At 40.0% G+C, this 17,374-nt stretch overlaps 2 protein-coding genes across 3 annotated transcripts; both read left to right on the plus strand.

The window, feature by feature from the left end:
• The first annotated feature begins 3,666 nt into the window (after positions 1-3,666).
• On the plus strand, positions 3,667-7,403 carry MAGOH (mago homolog, exon junction complex subunit). 2 transcript variants are annotated; one of them, XM_039320001.1, is made up of 5 exons: positions 3,667-3,890; positions 4,690-4,748; positions 5,119-5,229; positions 6,179-6,261; positions 7,150-7,403. In XM_039320001.1, exons 2-5 carry the CDS (start codon positions 4,734-4,736, stop codon positions 7,247-7,249), a joined length of 309 nt encoding a protein of 102 aa, XP_039175935.1. In that variant the 5' UTR covers positions 3,667-3,890; positions 4,690-4,733; the 3' UTR covers positions 7,250-7,403. The 2 variants fall into 2 exon arrangements, with proteins under 2 accessions (XP_039175935.1, XP_039175934.1); XM_039320000.1 differs by having other exon boundaries at positions 3,668-3,830.
• Positions 7,404-9,347: 1,944 nt separating this feature from the next.
• Positions 9,348-17,374, plus strand: CZIB (CXXC motif containing zinc binding protein). Its single transcript, XM_039319999.1, has 8 exons — positions 9,348-9,569; positions 9,661-9,744; positions 12,020-12,076; positions 12,635-12,716; positions 14,134-14,165; positions 14,922-14,999; positions 15,400-15,465; positions 17,215-17,374. The coding sequence occupies exons 1-8, from the start codon at positions 9,564-9,566 to the stop codon at positions 17,290-17,292; spliced, it is 483 nt and encodes a 160-aa protein (XP_039175933.1). The 5' UTR covers positions 9,348-9,563; the 3' UTR covers positions 17,293-17,374.

The following is a 17,374-nucleotide window of genomic DNA, read 5'->3' on the forward strand; positions in this document are numbered from 1 at the left end:
GATGTGTGTTGTGTTATTTTTAATGGTGGGGCTGAAGAAAACATAAGTTGACTTCAAATATAACATTGCAAGCCTGCACGTAGCTTTATTAACAAGTCATCTGGAGGTTCTCAGGTGCCTTATAGGGGAAAAGCATCCAATTATCTAGTGCTCCTGAAACTAAGAGGGTGAATATTTGTTCATAGACTTCTTCCTCTGATAGATTTAAGGACTACCTTAAAGTCTTAATCTCATGAAAATTGTGTGATTGCATTTTATTAGCGAGTTGCAGTGGTTAAGTAGGCATGAATATATTTCTCTCAGGTAAATTTCTTTCTGATCAATCTTTACATCTTTCTGAGCTTCTATTTAATCTACATGCTTGAGGTCAGTCAAAAAACAGGCAAAGAAAGCTATGAGGTGGGAGGCTATCTGGCCCTTAGAACTTAATTGTATTTTATTTTCATGTCATTTTTTATTTTTTACATGGGACTTCAAAAGTTGGAGATGATCTGGGTCCTTCTGAATTTCTGAGAGGATTTGACTCCCTCTGCATTTAAAACAGGAATTTAAGTTTAAAAACATTAAACAGGAAGCTGCATGCTGCAAACCAAAATATGAATTTCTTACATCAAATATGTTTCTAAAAATGCCTTTGGGCCTAGATGGTTGTAGAAAATAGAAATGGGTTTCAAACTAATGTTTTGGTTGAAAGAGTTTCTAGCACCTCGGAGGGGAGGGAATACAAACTAGGGTTTATTAGAGAACATCCTGATCAGATTGCCTTTTGGGAAGTTTATGACTAACCACACCAAGTAAAGCAATACTTGCAAATGACCAAGATCAGCCTTCAGTAAAAATGCCCATAACACAGTCTCAAAATTTTCTTAAGAACCCCCTAACCCTAGAAAAGTAGAATACCTTGGTCTCTTTTTTTCCGTAGTGGATTTTGCAATTTAAAGAATAGAGTTTAAAAATCTGCCAAGTGCCATTGAACTGATAACATCTTTATTAAGGCTATAAGAATATTTAAAAGTCCCACTTTGATAAAACTAATTGCCAAATACCTTTCTGATCTTATGCTGCCTTTTCTCTTAGCATTGCTATCACGCAATTGACCAGAAAATGAAGTTTTGGCTAAACAACCAAATTTTCGCCAAATTAGCAACCTAACTGAAATTTTACTCCCTGCTAAAAAGCATCCTTTCTTGTTCATAATATTTCATTGTAATACATTCTATCTCTGGGCTACGTGGCCCTCCTTGATATATTTTACCACAAAGACTAAACTACAGATTCAACAGTTTTTATACTAATTAATAAGGAACCCAGAACCTAAATTTTATATGTGATGTGAAAGCTACCAACAGCAGTACAGGTGGTCTTCAACTTACAGCCATAATGGAGCCTGGGATTTTAAGTTATGAACTTCATAAGTTGAGGTACCCATGTGACCACCCAATTTTATCACTTTTTGGGTGGTCAACCAAAACTATGGCTGTTAAGTGAATCCATATATTCCTATGGGCGTTTTTTTGCCAGAAACCAGAATGATCACACAATGCTACAACCAGCCATTAAGGTGAGCCAGTTACCAAGCACCTGAAATGTTATGTGACTGTGAGGGTATGCAGCCATTGGAACTCTGGAATACAGTCATAATTAGTTTTTGGGTGGTCTGTAACTTCAGTCACTAAGCAACTGATTGTTAAGTGAGGATTTCCTGTAGAGACAAGTAATCATTCAACAGAACAAGAGCTATGATCATCTGTTGCAACAGAACAATGTGACTTTTTTCCCCCTTAGGACACAATCTGATTTTTTCAGGTCAACAGAGTGTTGATCCATCAGTTTTGACAGAAACTGCCCAAGTCTAACATGATGGGCTGAGAGAAAGTGACTGGCCCAAAGTTACCCAGCCCGTTTTGATGCCTAAAGAGGGATTACAACTCAAGTGTCCTGGTTTACAGTCTGGTACCTTAATCACTAGACCAGGCTGTCTCTAATCACTTAAACTTATATATCACTTCAGGGTGCTTTATAGCATTCTCTAAGCAGTTTACAGAGTCAACATACTGACCTCAACAATCTGGACTCTCATTTTACCAACCTTGGAAGGATGGAAGGCTGAGTCAACCATGAGCTGGTCAGGATCAAACTCCTGGCAGTAGACAAGAGTCAGCCTACAAAAGAGGTCCCCGACTTTTTGGGCACCAGGGACCGGTTATGTGGAGAGAGGTTTTTCTGTGGACCGGAGGGGGTGTGGTTTTGTGTGCTGCCTGCATCCCGCAGATGGGGCTTTGCTTGTTTGTGCGGACCAGTTGCTGGCATGCCTCAGCCCAGGACTGGTCCACGGACCGGGAGTTGGGGACCCTGGCCTACAATACTGCATTCTAACCATTGCATCACTATGCCACATGCTTATCATCTTAGAATTCTCTGAAGATTCAAGTAAAAACCAGGACTAATCCTGATGCTTAGCTTACTTTGTTATCAGCCAGTTCACTAGATATAAAGTTGTCATCTGTTGTAGGCATAAGGACATAAACTGTTGTAGATTGCTGGTAAATTCAAGAGATGCAACCTCTTAACATTCTTAAACCATATACCATTCCTTTCGGTAGCTAAAGTAACTAAAATGATCACAGTGGACTTCCCCACGGCCAAAAAGATCATTGGCAGTTCCCTCCCTCCCATCCAGGACATAGCACAGAAGCGCTGCTTGAGCAGGGTCCATAAGATCATCTGGGACGCTACACATCCTCTTCACGACCTGTTTTCCTTGTTACTTTCTGGAAGGAGGCTTCGTGGTATCCGAAGCAGAACATCCAGATTCATCCAGAGTTTCATTCCATATAGCATTAACCTTGCGAACTCTGAAGCTTCCCCCTTCTGTTATATGTTCAAGATGGACAATATTTAATATTTATTTGCTATGTATATGTAGGGATGTGGGTCTATACATATGTTGTTCATAGTATGTTTAGGTCTGTGTCGTGTGTGTTTCACTTTGAGAGTGGGCAACTAAATTTCATTTTTGATGTGTGCCATTGTGCCCACAGTATAAAAATGACAATAAAGGTTATCTTATCCTATCTTATCTTATCTTATCTTACCTTATCTTATGGTCTTATTTGGGTCCTAAATCTGCAACTATAATGAGCTTTAGAATTTAGTAAAGCACAAGACTTCTGCAGAAAGTTGAATACTGGAAATGAGCAAAGGTAAAAACGTCTGTAAGCAGTCAACCTTAGAAAGTATCAAGGATTTCGCATTTCAGTCCTGAGCTATAGATATTCTCTTTATTTAGGATCTCTGCTTGCTCCACTTTGGTAGTGGGGCTACAGAACGGATTTCCTACATCCATCCTTAACCAATTGGCTTAAAAAAGATCAAGGAAATTAGGCACCTAAATCCGTATTTAGCTCTCCAATTACAGATCCTGGCTATGATTCCGCATTAGTCGCAATAAGTATTTTCGACATTGTCCACTCTATAGTGAAAAATCATGGAATTTCTGATTGAAAGAGAAGCAGTTCTCCTAAACCGGAAGTATTCTGCATAACTTGTAGAGCGACGCGCGGCTCTATTCAGTATAAGTCTATGGAAGCCATTTCCTGCGCATGCGAGGAGAGCGAGCGAGCGAGAGATAGTCATTTTGTGCGACTCTTCCAGTTGATGACGTATTCTTCGGGCGCCCCTCCGTGTAGGCTAAGTTTGCCGAACGCGGTGCATGCTGGTTTCCGGTGGGCGCTCTTCGATCATGGCGAGCGATTTCTATTTGCGCTACTACGTTGGGCACAAGGGCAAGTTTGGCCATGAGTTTCTCGAGTTCGAGTTCCGTCCTGACGGTGAGACTACCACTGTTAGTCGGTCCCGGAGCAACAGGCATGGTGGCTTCTAGGAACAAGGCAAGGAAGTATTTGCCCAGGAAAGAATAGATCTTGCTTATGCCGGTGAGATAGCGGAACAGGATGGGAGGAACAGACCCGGTGAAGGAAGGACTGGTTGATGTTTGCTGAGGGAAAAAGCAAAGGCGAATACGAGACTGCACCGGGGCTATGTTAGAGTGATCGGCGGAATTTGCTCATTTCTGAACGGATTGGGTTTTGACAGGTTGTAATTGTACTCCTGGAGAGATAAGATGGGTAAAGGGATCTCATAGCTGATCTAGTGGAATAACAGATGGATTGCTTATGTGAGAATTAAAGCTAGTTGCTCATTGCTTGAAGGATAGTGGAATATGAAACAGTTTTGTGGGAAATAAGGCAGGCCTCTAGATACAGCCACGGACTCCAAGATAAGGAGAGGATCTAATAGAAATATAAATTTGAAAAAATAATTCTGTTATGGAATCACTAAGTAGCCAGACTCTTCATCATCAATCACTGGGTTGGTTAGCTCAGTAGGAAAGTGCCCATTTAAATAGCATCCAGAACAGTTTCCTTGCATGGAGTGAAGCCTACCTATACATTTTGATCTTGGTGAGAATTACAGAGGAATCAGCATAATCAGTAGTTAAAGGGAAGCTGAACAGAAGACTTCAGAAATTAAGAGTGATCCTTTTTTCCCTTGCTTGAGTGCAACTGCTTTCACTTCCTTGTTCTTTGTTTAATTTGTGGAATTATGATCAATGTGTTATTGAAATTAAATGAAATGCTCTTTTGTTTACGTTTTTCTTGTAATGTTTAGTGTAATCTTTTTCAACAGGTAAACTGAGATATGCAAATAACAGCAATTACAAAAATGATGTCATGATCAGAAAAGAAGTAAGTGGACTGTTTCAGTATATCTGCAATTCATTGAATAGTAAATTAAATTAATGACATTTCAGAATTATTTTTTAACTTGGTCCATGATTTTGAGAATGCTGAGAGTTAATGATTCATTTTCTACTTGTTTTATGTTTCTATGTAAAACTCCTCTCTCAGTTGTCTTGCTGAAAATCAAACCTCTAAAAGGATCCTTTAAAGCGACTAGCATTGACTGTACTGTGCAAATGTACTCGTACTGGGGTTTTTTTCCCTTTCTAATTCTTCTGATGGATACTTGTATAAATGGAAAAGAAGAGAAATGAGTCTTCTATGTCTTTTTTAAAAAATATGGCAGAATCATGCTAATATTCTACATTGTTTCTAGGCTTACGTACATAAAAGTGTGATGGAAGAACTAAAGAGGATCATTGATGACAGTGAAATTACAAAAGAAGATGATGCATTGTGGCCTCCGCCGGATAGAGTTGGCCGACAGGTTAGCAGATTTCCCATTTATCATACAGATGCTTTAAAGGAACCAGCTACATGTTTGTGCACAACCAGCAATCTGTAGCAGATCAGTGTAGATGTGGTTACAGTAGTTTATGGAGCAACTTCCAAGAATTCCCAGCAATGGTTATGTTGGCTAGAGAATTCTTGGAGTTGGAAGACCAATGTACCTGGAGGAAGATTAAACTAGGAAGTGGATGTAGAGTCCTTTGCTAAGAGATGTAAAGTTGGATATTTTATTTTTAAAATCTCCTTTTGGAAGCTAAAAAATCATATAATTATCACATGAGCATACCCATGGGGCCCAAATTATCCCATCAATCCGAAAATGTTCTGGTACCCTATGCTAAGTATATCTGGTGAAGAACATCAGTCACTCGTAATATATAGATATGTCTCTGGATGATGTAATAATAGGCCACAAAGCAATGGACCCATGTCCCCAACAACTCTAATCCCAGGGGAACAGGAATCCAGCCCCCAAGTTTATTTTTGAAAGTCCAAAAATTTCTCTGACATGAGCAAACATTGGTGATTTGTTTATTTCATTTTGAGACAAAACACAAAAGCTGCAGAATAATTCCTAAAATAAATAGGCCTCAATAATCTCCCAAATACAAGAAAGTAAAAACTAAAATCTCAGTCTTATTTGCATCATACCCCACCCAACATAATATTTGAGTTTCTGGTAGATGTTAATTTGTTAATTCTGTCAATATAAATATGTGGTTAAGATTGTTCTTTCTGCTTTGAAGTGGCTACAGCCCCTTAAACAGCTGAATATAAATATTTGTTCTAGTACGTAGAACATCTTGCTTTGGACTTGAATCATCATTATGGATGTTATGAGGGAACACGGAGAAGAGAAATTCAGGCTTCATAAAAATGATAATCTACTCTAAATGTGTTTTGTTTTCTTGTTTATTTATTCCTAGGAGCTTGAAATTGTGATCGGGGATGAACATATCTCTTTCACAACATCAAAAATTGGTTCTCTTATTGACGTGAATCAGTCCAAGTAAGTGCTGTCCAAGACAGTGGGAGGGCCATTTAAAATCAAAGGAATTAAATCTGTGAGTTCAGCAATAAGATGGCACCAGTTTGGGATACAGGAGGAGCAGAAGCAATGTACCGTATTTTCTGGCGTATAAGACGACTTTCTAAAGCGCAGAAATCGGCACCGAAGTCGGGGGTCGTCTTATACGCCAGGTCACCTTATACGCCGGCAAATACGGTAGGTGTATCCTAGCTGCCTTGTCTTGAATGCCTTTATGAACAATGCAGCCATAGTCTGTACCTTAGTGGAAAATAAAAGCTCCTCTTTGTGTCCCACTAATCATTGACGTAAAAATATTCCACTCCCCAGTTTTAGAGGACAAGCGCTTATATTTTGTGTAATTCCCACTCTCTTTGGAAACAACATAAATTAGTTCTTGGCTTTTCCCATTTTAAAATAAGCTTTCCCATTTTCTCCCCACATAAGACTTGGTCTAGGAACGATCTACAATGCTAAGGGGCTGGCATCTGCCAAGTTCCTCTTGGCTAGTGGAAGTTGTTCTGGGCATGCCTTCTCCCTTCCAATGTCTGAGAATTGTGTTTCATGGCTATTTTGGGTGGGATATTTCCATAGAGGCTTCTGTTTTTGTATGCCTGATCAATGATTCAGGCATATTTTTCTGCTGACTCAAAAACTGGAGGAATGCATATTAATACATCAATTTGTAGAATATTAAAGTATTTTTATTTACTAAAAATGAGAAATGAGGGCAGGTCAATTTCATAGTGCTTTTAAAAGTTGTTTGACATTTTGATAGCCTGGAAATATCTGTTTTCCTGATGAAGATAATGATTTTGATGTCACAATTTCTTACTTTTAATTATGTGTTTTTTTCATTTTGCTCCCCAGGGATCCAGAAGGTCTAAGAGTGTTTTATTATCTTGTCCAAGATCTCAAGTGTCTAGTCTTCAGTCTCATTGGATTACATTTCAAGATTAAACCAATCTAAATTGTGTGAATCTAAATTTGTAAAGTTTTTGGGGGGTGGGATTCTTTTCATTCCGTATCTTGTATAACGTTTATGTATGTCTGTTTTTATACAGAGTGATTTAATAAAAATTAAGACTTTTTTTCTTTTTATTTAGAAAGTCTTTGTAAAACAAGATTCATATTTTAGGGATCTGCTGTTTTCATGTTCCTTATGTTTGCATGAATTTGAGGGGGTTGGTAATATAACAAAAGTCAACACTTTCATCTAGATATGTACATGATTATTCTGTACTGTGAAGAAAGTTAAGTAACTAGTTATGTTCAGGAACTGTGCATGAAAATGGATTTTTAGCTTTTTCCGAAATACAGTGGAAGAAAGCAGAGCTTCCATAATTCAGAACAAGTGATTATGGAAGAAATTTCCATATATTAAGAAACAGGTGCAACTATATAGACCAGTATCTTATGGTGATAGACATTATTGGGTTGCATTTTTAATGCAACAACATTTTACTAGGAATAAGAATTAGATAATTATTTTGTATTAAGTAGTTAAAAATAAGATAAATAAAATAGCTGTGTTGCTATCGTTTATTAGAGGCCAGTAATCTGCAGCAATTTACTGGGATATCACGGTTCCAAATTCATCCTATTTTCTGGGCTTAGTTCAATAGGTTTATTAGAACAATTTACCAAATCATCAATAACTTAGCATCACCTCAACTGAGTTTCCTTCAGAATCTTTTTTTGTCTGTTTTAACAATCTTATATTTGAATAAGGTATTCTGTGAAATAGCAAGTTTCCTAGTGAACCAAATAAGAAATTTGGCCCATTTATTGTATCTTCCAAGTTTTGTCTACATATGGCACCTAAAAAAGAAAGGGGTTGGTGGACTTTTTTGTTTTTGGCAATGAAGGTTGAAACAGTGATCAGATGATAGGGTGTAACATTTCACATAAAACCACAGAAGTCAGTGTGTGCCATATCTGCATGATATATGCATATAGTGTGCTACTAGTGTTTGATTGAAATTTGACTTTGTATATTTTAATAAAATCAAGTGGTTGTAAAATAACAGACCACTGCTACTGTTTACAATTTAAATGAATTGGTATCCTTATATAGTATTTAGAAGTAATTGAACCTCGTTTTCCTCCTTCCAATAATCCTGGTGGTCTAAATTTAGAATAGTGTATGATCAATGTTTTGTATGCATAAGGCCAATTTTCCTGCTATTGTCACCACCGGGAGGGTTTTAATACAGAAATTATTTCCCCTGAGCTTTAAATAGCTAATATGAATAACAGATCACCTGTTATTTGGAGATGTGTATGTGTGGCTCACTGCCAGGGGAAGATAACCAGTTGCATGGCATATAAATTACATACATACACAGAAGGCAATAGCCATGCTTTTGTAGGAACTGGGAGTTTACACATTTGAAAAGCGTCCAAGGTGGGGAGGAATGACTTAGAACAGGGGTCTCCAAACTTGGCAACTTTGAAGGCTTCTTGGCTTCAACTCTCAGAATTCGGAGTTAAATATCTTCTACTCCCTATTTAAAGAAGGGAGTCTTTTGAACTGGCGAATCCCCTTTCAATTTCTATAATCTTCACGGATCCAGCAGGTCCGATAGAGTTCCTGCTTCCACACTGCAAAAATTCAGGCTGCCATTAGACGGCAGCATCTGATCGCCCGAATTTTTGCTGACCAAGATCTCAAAAAACGCCAGAACACTCCCCCAAACGCCCACCTCGAAACCTGCTTCGGGCTGCAAGCAGAGTAAACCGAATCAAATCGAAGTCTCAATTTGCCATCGGATCCAGTGAATCGAATACAAAGCGGTGCTGAGAGGAGGAACAGATGTGGATTGCTTCAGGTCTCCACAAGTAGGCCCTGCCTTGGCTCTTTTATGACTCGTGGACTTCAACTCCCAGAATTCCTGAGCCAGCAATGCTGGCTCAGGAATTCTGGGAGTTGAAGTCCACAAGTCATAAAAGAGCTAAGATTGCCTACCCGCTTTAGGGATGTGTGTAGATCGAGATAAACGATGGTTTCTAGAAGACGAGCCCCGTCTCGAGGACCACCTGAGTCCCTTAGAACGGGAGAGCTCCCTTCCGCTTTTGAGGAAACCCTCCGCCTGGCCTCTCCGTTCCCCAGATAAGGTCAAACTCAAGTCTCGCGGAAGTTGAGGAGCGCCTGCCCAGTGGCGTCCGCAGCCGATTTCGCTCCGAGAGGTGTGGAATTTCACGTGTCGTCGTTCGTGGGAAGAGAGAAGCGGGTGTGCTCTATTGCCCAGCCCGGCTCATCTCCTTTCGTTCCCCTTCGGGCCATGGGGGTAAGAAGCAGCTCGCCCGGGCATGCCTTGAGGCTGGCGGGCATTGTCTGCCCGGCGCATCTAACCGGTCGGGTGGCCTTCTTCCTTGCAGAAAATCGGGTTGCAGTTCAAAGCGACTTTAGAAAACATCACAAACCTCCGGCCGGTGGGGGAGGATTTTCGATGGTATCTGAAGGTAGGTCTTCGGGAAAGGGATTGCCTGCCTTCCCAAACATGCTGACTGTTACGTTGCTGCTCAGTGAGGCAGCAGCTGCAACACAGCTCCTTTATTAAAGATTAAACATATGCCTAGATAACTGCCGCTCCACCCCTATTTATACACTCAGCCACTAGGCGGCGGCCAATAGGATTCAAGTATTAGTTCCCGCTTTTAACACAAGTTAATGAGCACGTAGACAGAAAGTCTGGACCGTAACTGACAGAGTCTTATGACCGTTTTTTCAACATTGCCAAGTAATTCACTTCAATGCATTACACCAGTGGTGGCGAACCTACTGCAAGGGTGCCAGGGGTGGCACTCAGAGCCCTCTCTGTGGGTACGTGCGCTGTTGCCCCAGTCCTAGGCCTTCAGCTGGATTTTATAAAACCTTTTCACTTTAAGCCTCTGCTGCCGTGTGCAAAAAAAAAAAAAAAGGTTCAATCAATTTCAACTTCTCGCAAGAAAAAATCTCCAAAGTTGGAATTGATTGATTGAACTTTTTAGTCCCACCCAGTCTGTTATCACTGCAGCCATGCCCACCCAGTGGGCCACACCCACCCGGCACTCGAGGATCCATAAGTGGGTTTTGGGTTGTAGTTTGGGCACTCAGTCTCTAAAAGGTTTGCCATCGCTGCATTACACTGACACCCATACTGCATAATTACCTGCAAAATACAACACAATTAAGTTATCCCAGTGGCATGGATTACCTTTTAAAAAGCAAAATGCATAACAATATTCTCTTCATACCCAGCTCTAGCCATCCTCAGTCCCACTGCTTCAACATCTACATATTATTGTTTGGGGTGCAACACAGTGACTTTGAATCGAGGTACCTTGGCTTGTAGTAACTGTTAGATTATGGTGGTGTTGCAAATTGTGTTTCGGCTTCACCACAACTGGTATAGTTTGTGAAAATTTCTATAGCGGTCCCATCTCAATGATCTATTGTAATATTATCTGCTGATTTCTATTAGCAGCGTTAATGGGACCTTCTAGTCTTGATAAGCCATTATCTTCTACAAAAAGAATTGACTACTTGATCCAGCCAGGTGGGCATAGTTCCTTAATGACTAAAGCCAGAGACAAATATGGCTTTAACAGTGACATCCACAATCAATTGGATCCAAGGAGCCAATTGGTAACCGTTGTAGTTCCCCATACTTTGTCCCCCTGGTATATCTGAATATATCAATAATTGACCTTTCTGTACCAGCTGCAGCTTCTGAATGTTCTTTAAAGGCATTCCTATGTAAAAGGATACTACAGGAATTTAAATGGAAGGTGACTAAGGTGTGAGTGTCTGAGAAAGGCCTTACAATCCAGGAATGGATGCAGTTGGTGCAGAAGACATAATTGTGCAAAAGCCCTCCTAGCCACAGGTGCCACTTGTTCATTGAGCAGGAGCTATGACTCTAGGGCAGTGGTGGCAAACCTATGGCACGCGTGCCAGAGGCGGCACTCAGAGCCCTCTCTGTGGGCATGCACGCCGTTGCCCAGCAGAGTTCACCAGAGTAGCAAGCATGTGGCATTTGGAAGTGACAGGGCAGGAAGTGAGGGAGCAAGCGGCTTTGGCCCCCCAGGGATGCCCCGGAGATGGTGAGGGACTGGTCCCGGCCATGCTCACTCAGTCTGCTGTGACCACTGCAGCCACACCCACCCAGTGGGCTTTGCGCCCCCCACGGGCACCACAATGCTGATGCAGTCCTGGCACTTTGCCATAAATAAGTGGGTTTTGGGTTGCAGTTTGGGCACTTGGTCTCTAAAAGGTTTGGTATCAGTGCTCTAGGGCATGGGTGCCAAACGTGACGTGTCACGTGACGTGTCACGATGTATTGTGACTTTTTTCATTGCCACAGCTGGGGTGGGTGTGGCCTCTGTATGATGTAACCAGTCAGCAGTTTGACACCCCTGCTCTTGGAATACCCCCAAATTGCAAACCATCTCTGAATGGGGGAGTGCAACTCCATTCAGAGGCAAAGATGATATTTCTCTAGGATCATTTGGCCCATAAATCCCAAAGCCTTCCATTCTGATCCAGACAACCTCTAGGCACTGTAAATTTAGAGATTTGATTATTCAATCAATCAATTTATTATTACAGCCAAAGGCTAACACATAAATTAAACCTTCAAATAAAGCAAAACTAAACAGAACCAACACAAGAAGACATAGCAATATATATTGATTATTGGGTTATTGGATTTCATTCAATATTTTAGTTTGCATTTGTTTTCCTTTTATTTTCCAGCTTAAATGTGGAAACTGTGGTGAGGTTTCAGAAAAATGGCAATATCTACGATTAATGGTAAGTTTTAAAACAAATTATATAAAATCTAGTTAGCACCATGCATGTTACAATGCAAATGATTTATGTATATAATTCATATTATTTGGGCAGTGGCACCATGAAGCTTATGATGTCACTTGGTCCTGCCCTTGTGAATGTCAGTGACAGGAGCTATCATCCAAAATATTTGCAGGAAATTAGATTTGGAAAGCATTATTTCTAGATTCCTTACCTGCATTCATTTAATATGAATGTTTCCATTGATGATACATTTTTACAGTCAGATATGTAGTTCAATCACTTAATTAGAATTGCAAATTTATTTAGCAGTGCAAATTGCATTTTTCTTTAAACAAAAGATTTAATATTATTTCTGGTTTTGCTAAAGATGTTTATCTCTCTCTGTTAGATCAGAATTCTGAACATTCGCTGATTGCTTAATGTTTGCATAACATTCTTAATTCAAAAGAAAAAGCACTTGCATTAGATTTGTATCTTGAGAAAAAGGACTTTATTTCTTCGCCATTGGAGCTCCTGCGATTGGTGGCTAATGTTTTGTTTTGAAATTCTGTTTAGGACAGCCAGCCTCTCAAAGGAGGCCGGGGAAGTGCCACAAGGGTGCAGAAATGCAAGCTGTGCTCCCGAGAAAACTCCATAGGTAAGGTTTTTTTTTTATACATCTATCCCCTAGATCAGGGGTCGCCAACCTGTCTAAATTGGCGGCCCCATGGGAAAGGGAGGGACAGGCACCTTTATGCGTGCATGCACAAACACGAAAATGTGACTGTGTGCGCACAAACGGGGCTGTGAGCGTGCAAATGGAGTTGCTAGCATCGGTGCGTGGCTCTCCTAGCACTGGCTCGCCTAGCCCCAGCGTGAAATATGCAGCTTTTCTAGTGCCGACGCGAGGTTCATGGCTCGGCCTGCATAAGAGCAGGGGGTGAGCGCACATATATGTGCGTGCACTGATCAGCCACTCATGTGGCCCATAGGTTGTGGACCTCTGTCCTAGATCATGGATGTCCACCCTTGGCAACTTTAAGACTTATGAACTTCAACTCCCAGAAATTGAAGTTGAATTCACCTTGCTGAGGAATTCTGGGAGTTGAAGTTCACAAGTCTTAAAGTTACCAAGATCGGACACCCCTGCCCTAGATAGAGAACTCAGGCTATGATACTATATTAATCTAATAGGAAAACATTCCTCCTGCTCCCTCTTCCCTTCTATCATTGCCTATCAATCTTTTGCAGAGTGGAGAAAGAAATAATCTTCTCCATAAAACAAGCTATGCCAAATGACTGCAGATCTCTATTTTGAAAGATGGATTAGCCTGAAAATTGGTTCTTGCTGGAGGGTGGCAATGGGGGGAAAGAACAATATTTGCTGAGTCCAACATTTATGTAATATAAATGTATCTATACATGTTCTGTATGCCTCTTAGAGTAAAACTGGCCCAAATAGGTCACAACTGATCAATGTTATCCTTATTGTTAGTATAGAATATTGCAAAGGGCAGAAGTATTTCTAAGGAAATTAACCTAATCTACATATATTAGATTTATTTATTTTTTTTGCCAACCCTAAAGACACCCTTGAGTTGAGCCTGTTTCTGCTGTTCTGACTCCCCAGTGTGGCCTAAAACAGCAATCTCCAACCTTTCCAACTCAGCGGACCCGCGGCAGTGGGGGAGGGAGGACAGAGATGGTTTCAAGCATGTGCACGCACCGCTTTCAGAAATACAGTTTTGCACACGCACGCTCACTCGCCTCCCGCTTCTTTGGCCTGGTTCTGAATAAGCTGTGGCCCAGCAATGAGCCAGGAGTTGGGGGACCCCTGGCCTAAAAGTCCCAACCCTGCTTCGTTTTGGAGTCTAGATTAGGTGGGCGGCACACTATGACTTCCAGAAAGCATCCAGTCCTGGCATACTGCTTAAACATTTAAAACTAACTTTTAAAGATGAAGTCCAGCAGATGACTGGCTATTTAGCACATTCAAATCTAAATATTTTTGTAGCCTATGAGTTATACCTTTCTTTGCTCCAATGATATGTTTTTCTTTTTTCTTTTCCTTTCAGATATCTTAAGTCAGACAATTAAGCCTTATAATGTAAGTTCATTTTATTTGCATTTTATGGAAAGGGTGAACTTTTAGTGGACTTGATCAAAAGAAACTAAAGTCTAAAATGATACAGCGTATGCTCTGAAATTTCATAAAAGAGTGGCCCTCTGCACTGAGAACATTGATTGCTTGTTATTAAATTCATATTATCCTGGAATTTGATTAGAGGATGACTTTTCCACAAAATTAATGGAAACTAGCTGTTCATGCAGCTTTAATACTGTGTCTACAGATTCTTCATGCAGTTGTCTCCATGCAGAAAACATGGTTCATCTGTTTTCTTTTTCTAAGCATAGTAAGATAATTGTGCAATCTTTGTGGAAGGAAAGAAATGTAGGAATAAGGAAGATTTAAGCTAAGTGAAACCTATGGACATTTATTTAGGAGTTAGTCACAGAGCTTTGTGATCTGCTCTACATTTTGAGAATAGGTTTTTTGCTGGTTAGATTATTAGCTTAATATATATATTCCCATTCAGTAGAAATTCTGTTTCCTGTTATTTGACTTAAAGGCAGCAATTTAAACAGGCACTAATGATTATTTTTCTGTCATTCATGCTTAAATGTTTCCTACTTTAATTGGAATTTTCTCTAGAGATTTACAAACATTACAGATTATATTCTTTATAATATTATACTGTGTCTTTATGGAGTATAATAATATGGGAAACATGTTTAGTTTCTCATTCCTTGTCTTTATTCTTTTGTTTTAAAAAAAGCTAAGTATTCTTTTGCTGAATTCTAGGCTGAAGACAATGAGATCTTTAAGACAATAGTGGAATTTGAGTGTCGTGGCCTTGAACCAGTGGATTTTCAACCACAGGCAAGTTCTCAAGAGTGTCTTTTTGAAAGGCCTGCCTATTAAACCCAAATTATTCCTAACGTGTTCTTCTTTTGGAGCTAATTCACGCAGCTATAAGACAAAGAGTTAACAGCTGGTAAGTTTACATCTAAACATTAATGTGATTTGAAGTTTGTTCTATGCAAACTTAAACACACACAATTAGATTCACATGATGAGAAAGCACTGTTAAGTAACTTAACTTTGCATTCTTGGTTATGGCTTTATTGCTCATCTGTAGCAGGGAACCTGCTGAACATGTTTGGATGAAGGGTTGGTATTAAATCGGACAGGAATTCTGTGGTTGTAGCTGCATAGATGCAATTAAAGGACAGCATTTTAGCTCATGTGTCCCTAATAGGTGCTTTCTAACTATTTGTAGGCAGGGTTTGCTGCAAATGGTGCTGAGTCTGGCACATCTTTCGATGACATCAACTTACTGGAAAAGGTAGAGTCTTCATATTTGTGGTTCAAATAATCTTGTGGTATATAGCACAACTCCCAGTCCATGGACTGTACCAGGCCGCAGCATGCCAGCAACCGGTCCGCACAAACAAGCAAAGCCCCATGGACCTTTCTCCATTGAACCAGTCCCTGGTGCCCAGAAGGTTGGAGACCTCTGGTATATAGCGTACAAATCTTAAAACAGGCTAATATAAGACTAGTGCTGCTGGACCAGCCTCAGGTCAACACTTTAGATCAACATTTGATTCTCATAGCGGCCAACTAGATGGCTCCCGGTAGAACAGCGGTTCTCAACCTGTGGGTCGCGACCCCATTTGGGGTCGAACGACCATTTCACGGGGGTCGCCAAACAACGCGATCCGCCATTTTTCCTGCCATTTTTTTCCTCAGCCGGTGCAGGGGGCGGCACCGCGCATGCGTGCCGCGTGCTTATGACCGGGGTCGCCGGTATAAAAAGGTTGAGAACCACTGCGGTAGAAGGAAGAGGTATTATCTTTCTCCTACTTCTCTTTACTGTTACTGGTATTTGAATGTATCACCAGTCTAAAAGTAACATTGAATCTCAGGATCATTAGCTATTCCTCACAAAATATCCTGGTCCAGTTTTACAGCAATCCAAGTTATGCTGATGAATTGCAGCTTGTTAGAGAAATTAAGAAAGACTGGGCAAGCAGGACAATTTCTAAAGGTCCCCAGGATGTATTGTACTATCTTTTATATTAGACACATGTAGCCTGATGCCTTTTCATTCTATTAGAACAAGATCTTCATATTGAAATCATAGTTTAAAAATTTAACCAGGTTGTCAACATAGTACATCTCTGTTCTAAACACTAGCTTGAGATAAGACAGTTTTGATATCTTCCAGACGTTTTGGATGACAAATGTGCTAATGAGAATTGTAGTTCAAAATATCTAGAAGATATATATTTTTTCTTTTTTCATAAATCTCTGGTGGAACCTGGGTGCTGTCAGGACAAAGTACAGGTAGTCCTTGGCTTAAAACCACAGTTAGGTTTGGAATTTCAGGCACTGAGCGACACACTCATTAAATGAGTCACCCAATTTTATGACCATTTTTACCAGGGTTGTTAAGCAAATCACATGGTCATTTAAGTAATTCATGCAGTTATTAAGTGAATCTGGCTTCCCCAATTGACCGCTTGTTGGAAGCAGACTAGGAAGATACAAATTACAATCACATAAATGTGAACTTGTTGTCAAGCACCTGCAGTCGGGTTGGGACAGTCATTACTTCAAGAGTGGTTCGTAAGTCATATTTTCTGAGGCTGTCTTAACTTTGAACCATTTGTTAAACAGTTGTAAGTTGAGGACTATCTCGATAACAAGGTTAGAAATCCTGTGTTGCAAGCAATCTTCCAAATTTGGTCTTCTCCATAACAAAGTAATGTCAAATAAACAACAAGTTTATTTTAATTTTAATTACATTTTAAAGGTCAGTTCTTGGAATGAAAAATCATCCAGATTGAGGATGAGCTCTTCAAATTTCAAGACACGATAAATCCTTTTACTTTTAAATATGTGAAAAAAAATTGAAACCAAATTATATTTGATTCTGAGGGTTGTGCCTAATAAATGGATTGGGGGGTGGGGAGATATTACTGAAATGCAGGCTAGACTCCAAGCAACTGCCTACAGTTTAACTTGAAGCAATAATACTATATCTCCATTAAAGTTTGTATAGACTTAAGATGCATGTTTCACTCTACAGGACTGGAACGACTATGACGAAAAAATTAAGGAATCTGTTGGCATCTATGAAGTTACCCATAAGTTTGTCAAATGTTAACTCCTCCTATGGAAAAAAAATCCATACAGCAAAGCCATTTAAATTGTATCCACAAAAGTCAAAATAAAACCATTACTTTTGA

The sequence above is a fragment of the Crotalus tigris genome, unplaced genomic scaffold (genome assembly GCF_016545835.1).
Source record: "Crotalus tigris isolate CLP2741 ecotype Arizona unplaced genomic scaffold, ASM1654583v1 scf7180000023617.9722795, whole genome shotgun sequence".
Taxonomy (NCBI): Eukaryota; Metazoa; Chordata; class Lepidosauria; order Squamata; family Viperidae; genus Crotalus; species Crotalus tigris.

What these genes read in the sequence shown, in the direction of transcription:
- MAGOH (XM_039320000.1), top strand. Translation starts at nt 3,713, where the DNA reads ATGCTGGTTTCCGGTGGGCGCTCTTCGATCATGGCGAGCGATTTCTAT. An exon ending in CGGATAGAGTTGGCCGACAG is followed by an intron (nt 5,230 to 6,178) that starts GTTAGCAGATTT and finishes ATTTATTCCTAG; the next exon opens with GAGCTTGAAATTGTGATCGG. An exon ending in ATTGACGTGAATCAGTCCAA is followed by an intron (nt 6,262 to 7,149) that starts GTAAGTGCTGTC and finishes TTTGCTCCCCAG; the next exon opens with GGATCCAGAAGGTCTAAGAG.
- CZIB (XM_039319999.1), top strand. An exon ending in CTCCCGAGAAAACTCCATAG is followed by an intron (nt 12,717 to 14,133) that starts GTAAGGTTTTTT and finishes TTTTCCTTTCAG; the next exon opens with ATATCTTAAGTCAGACAATT. An exon ending in CAGTGGATTTTCAACCACAG is followed by an intron (nt 15,000 to 15,399) that starts GCAAGTTCTCAA and finishes AACTATTTGTAG; the next exon opens with GCAGGGTTTGCTGCAAATGG.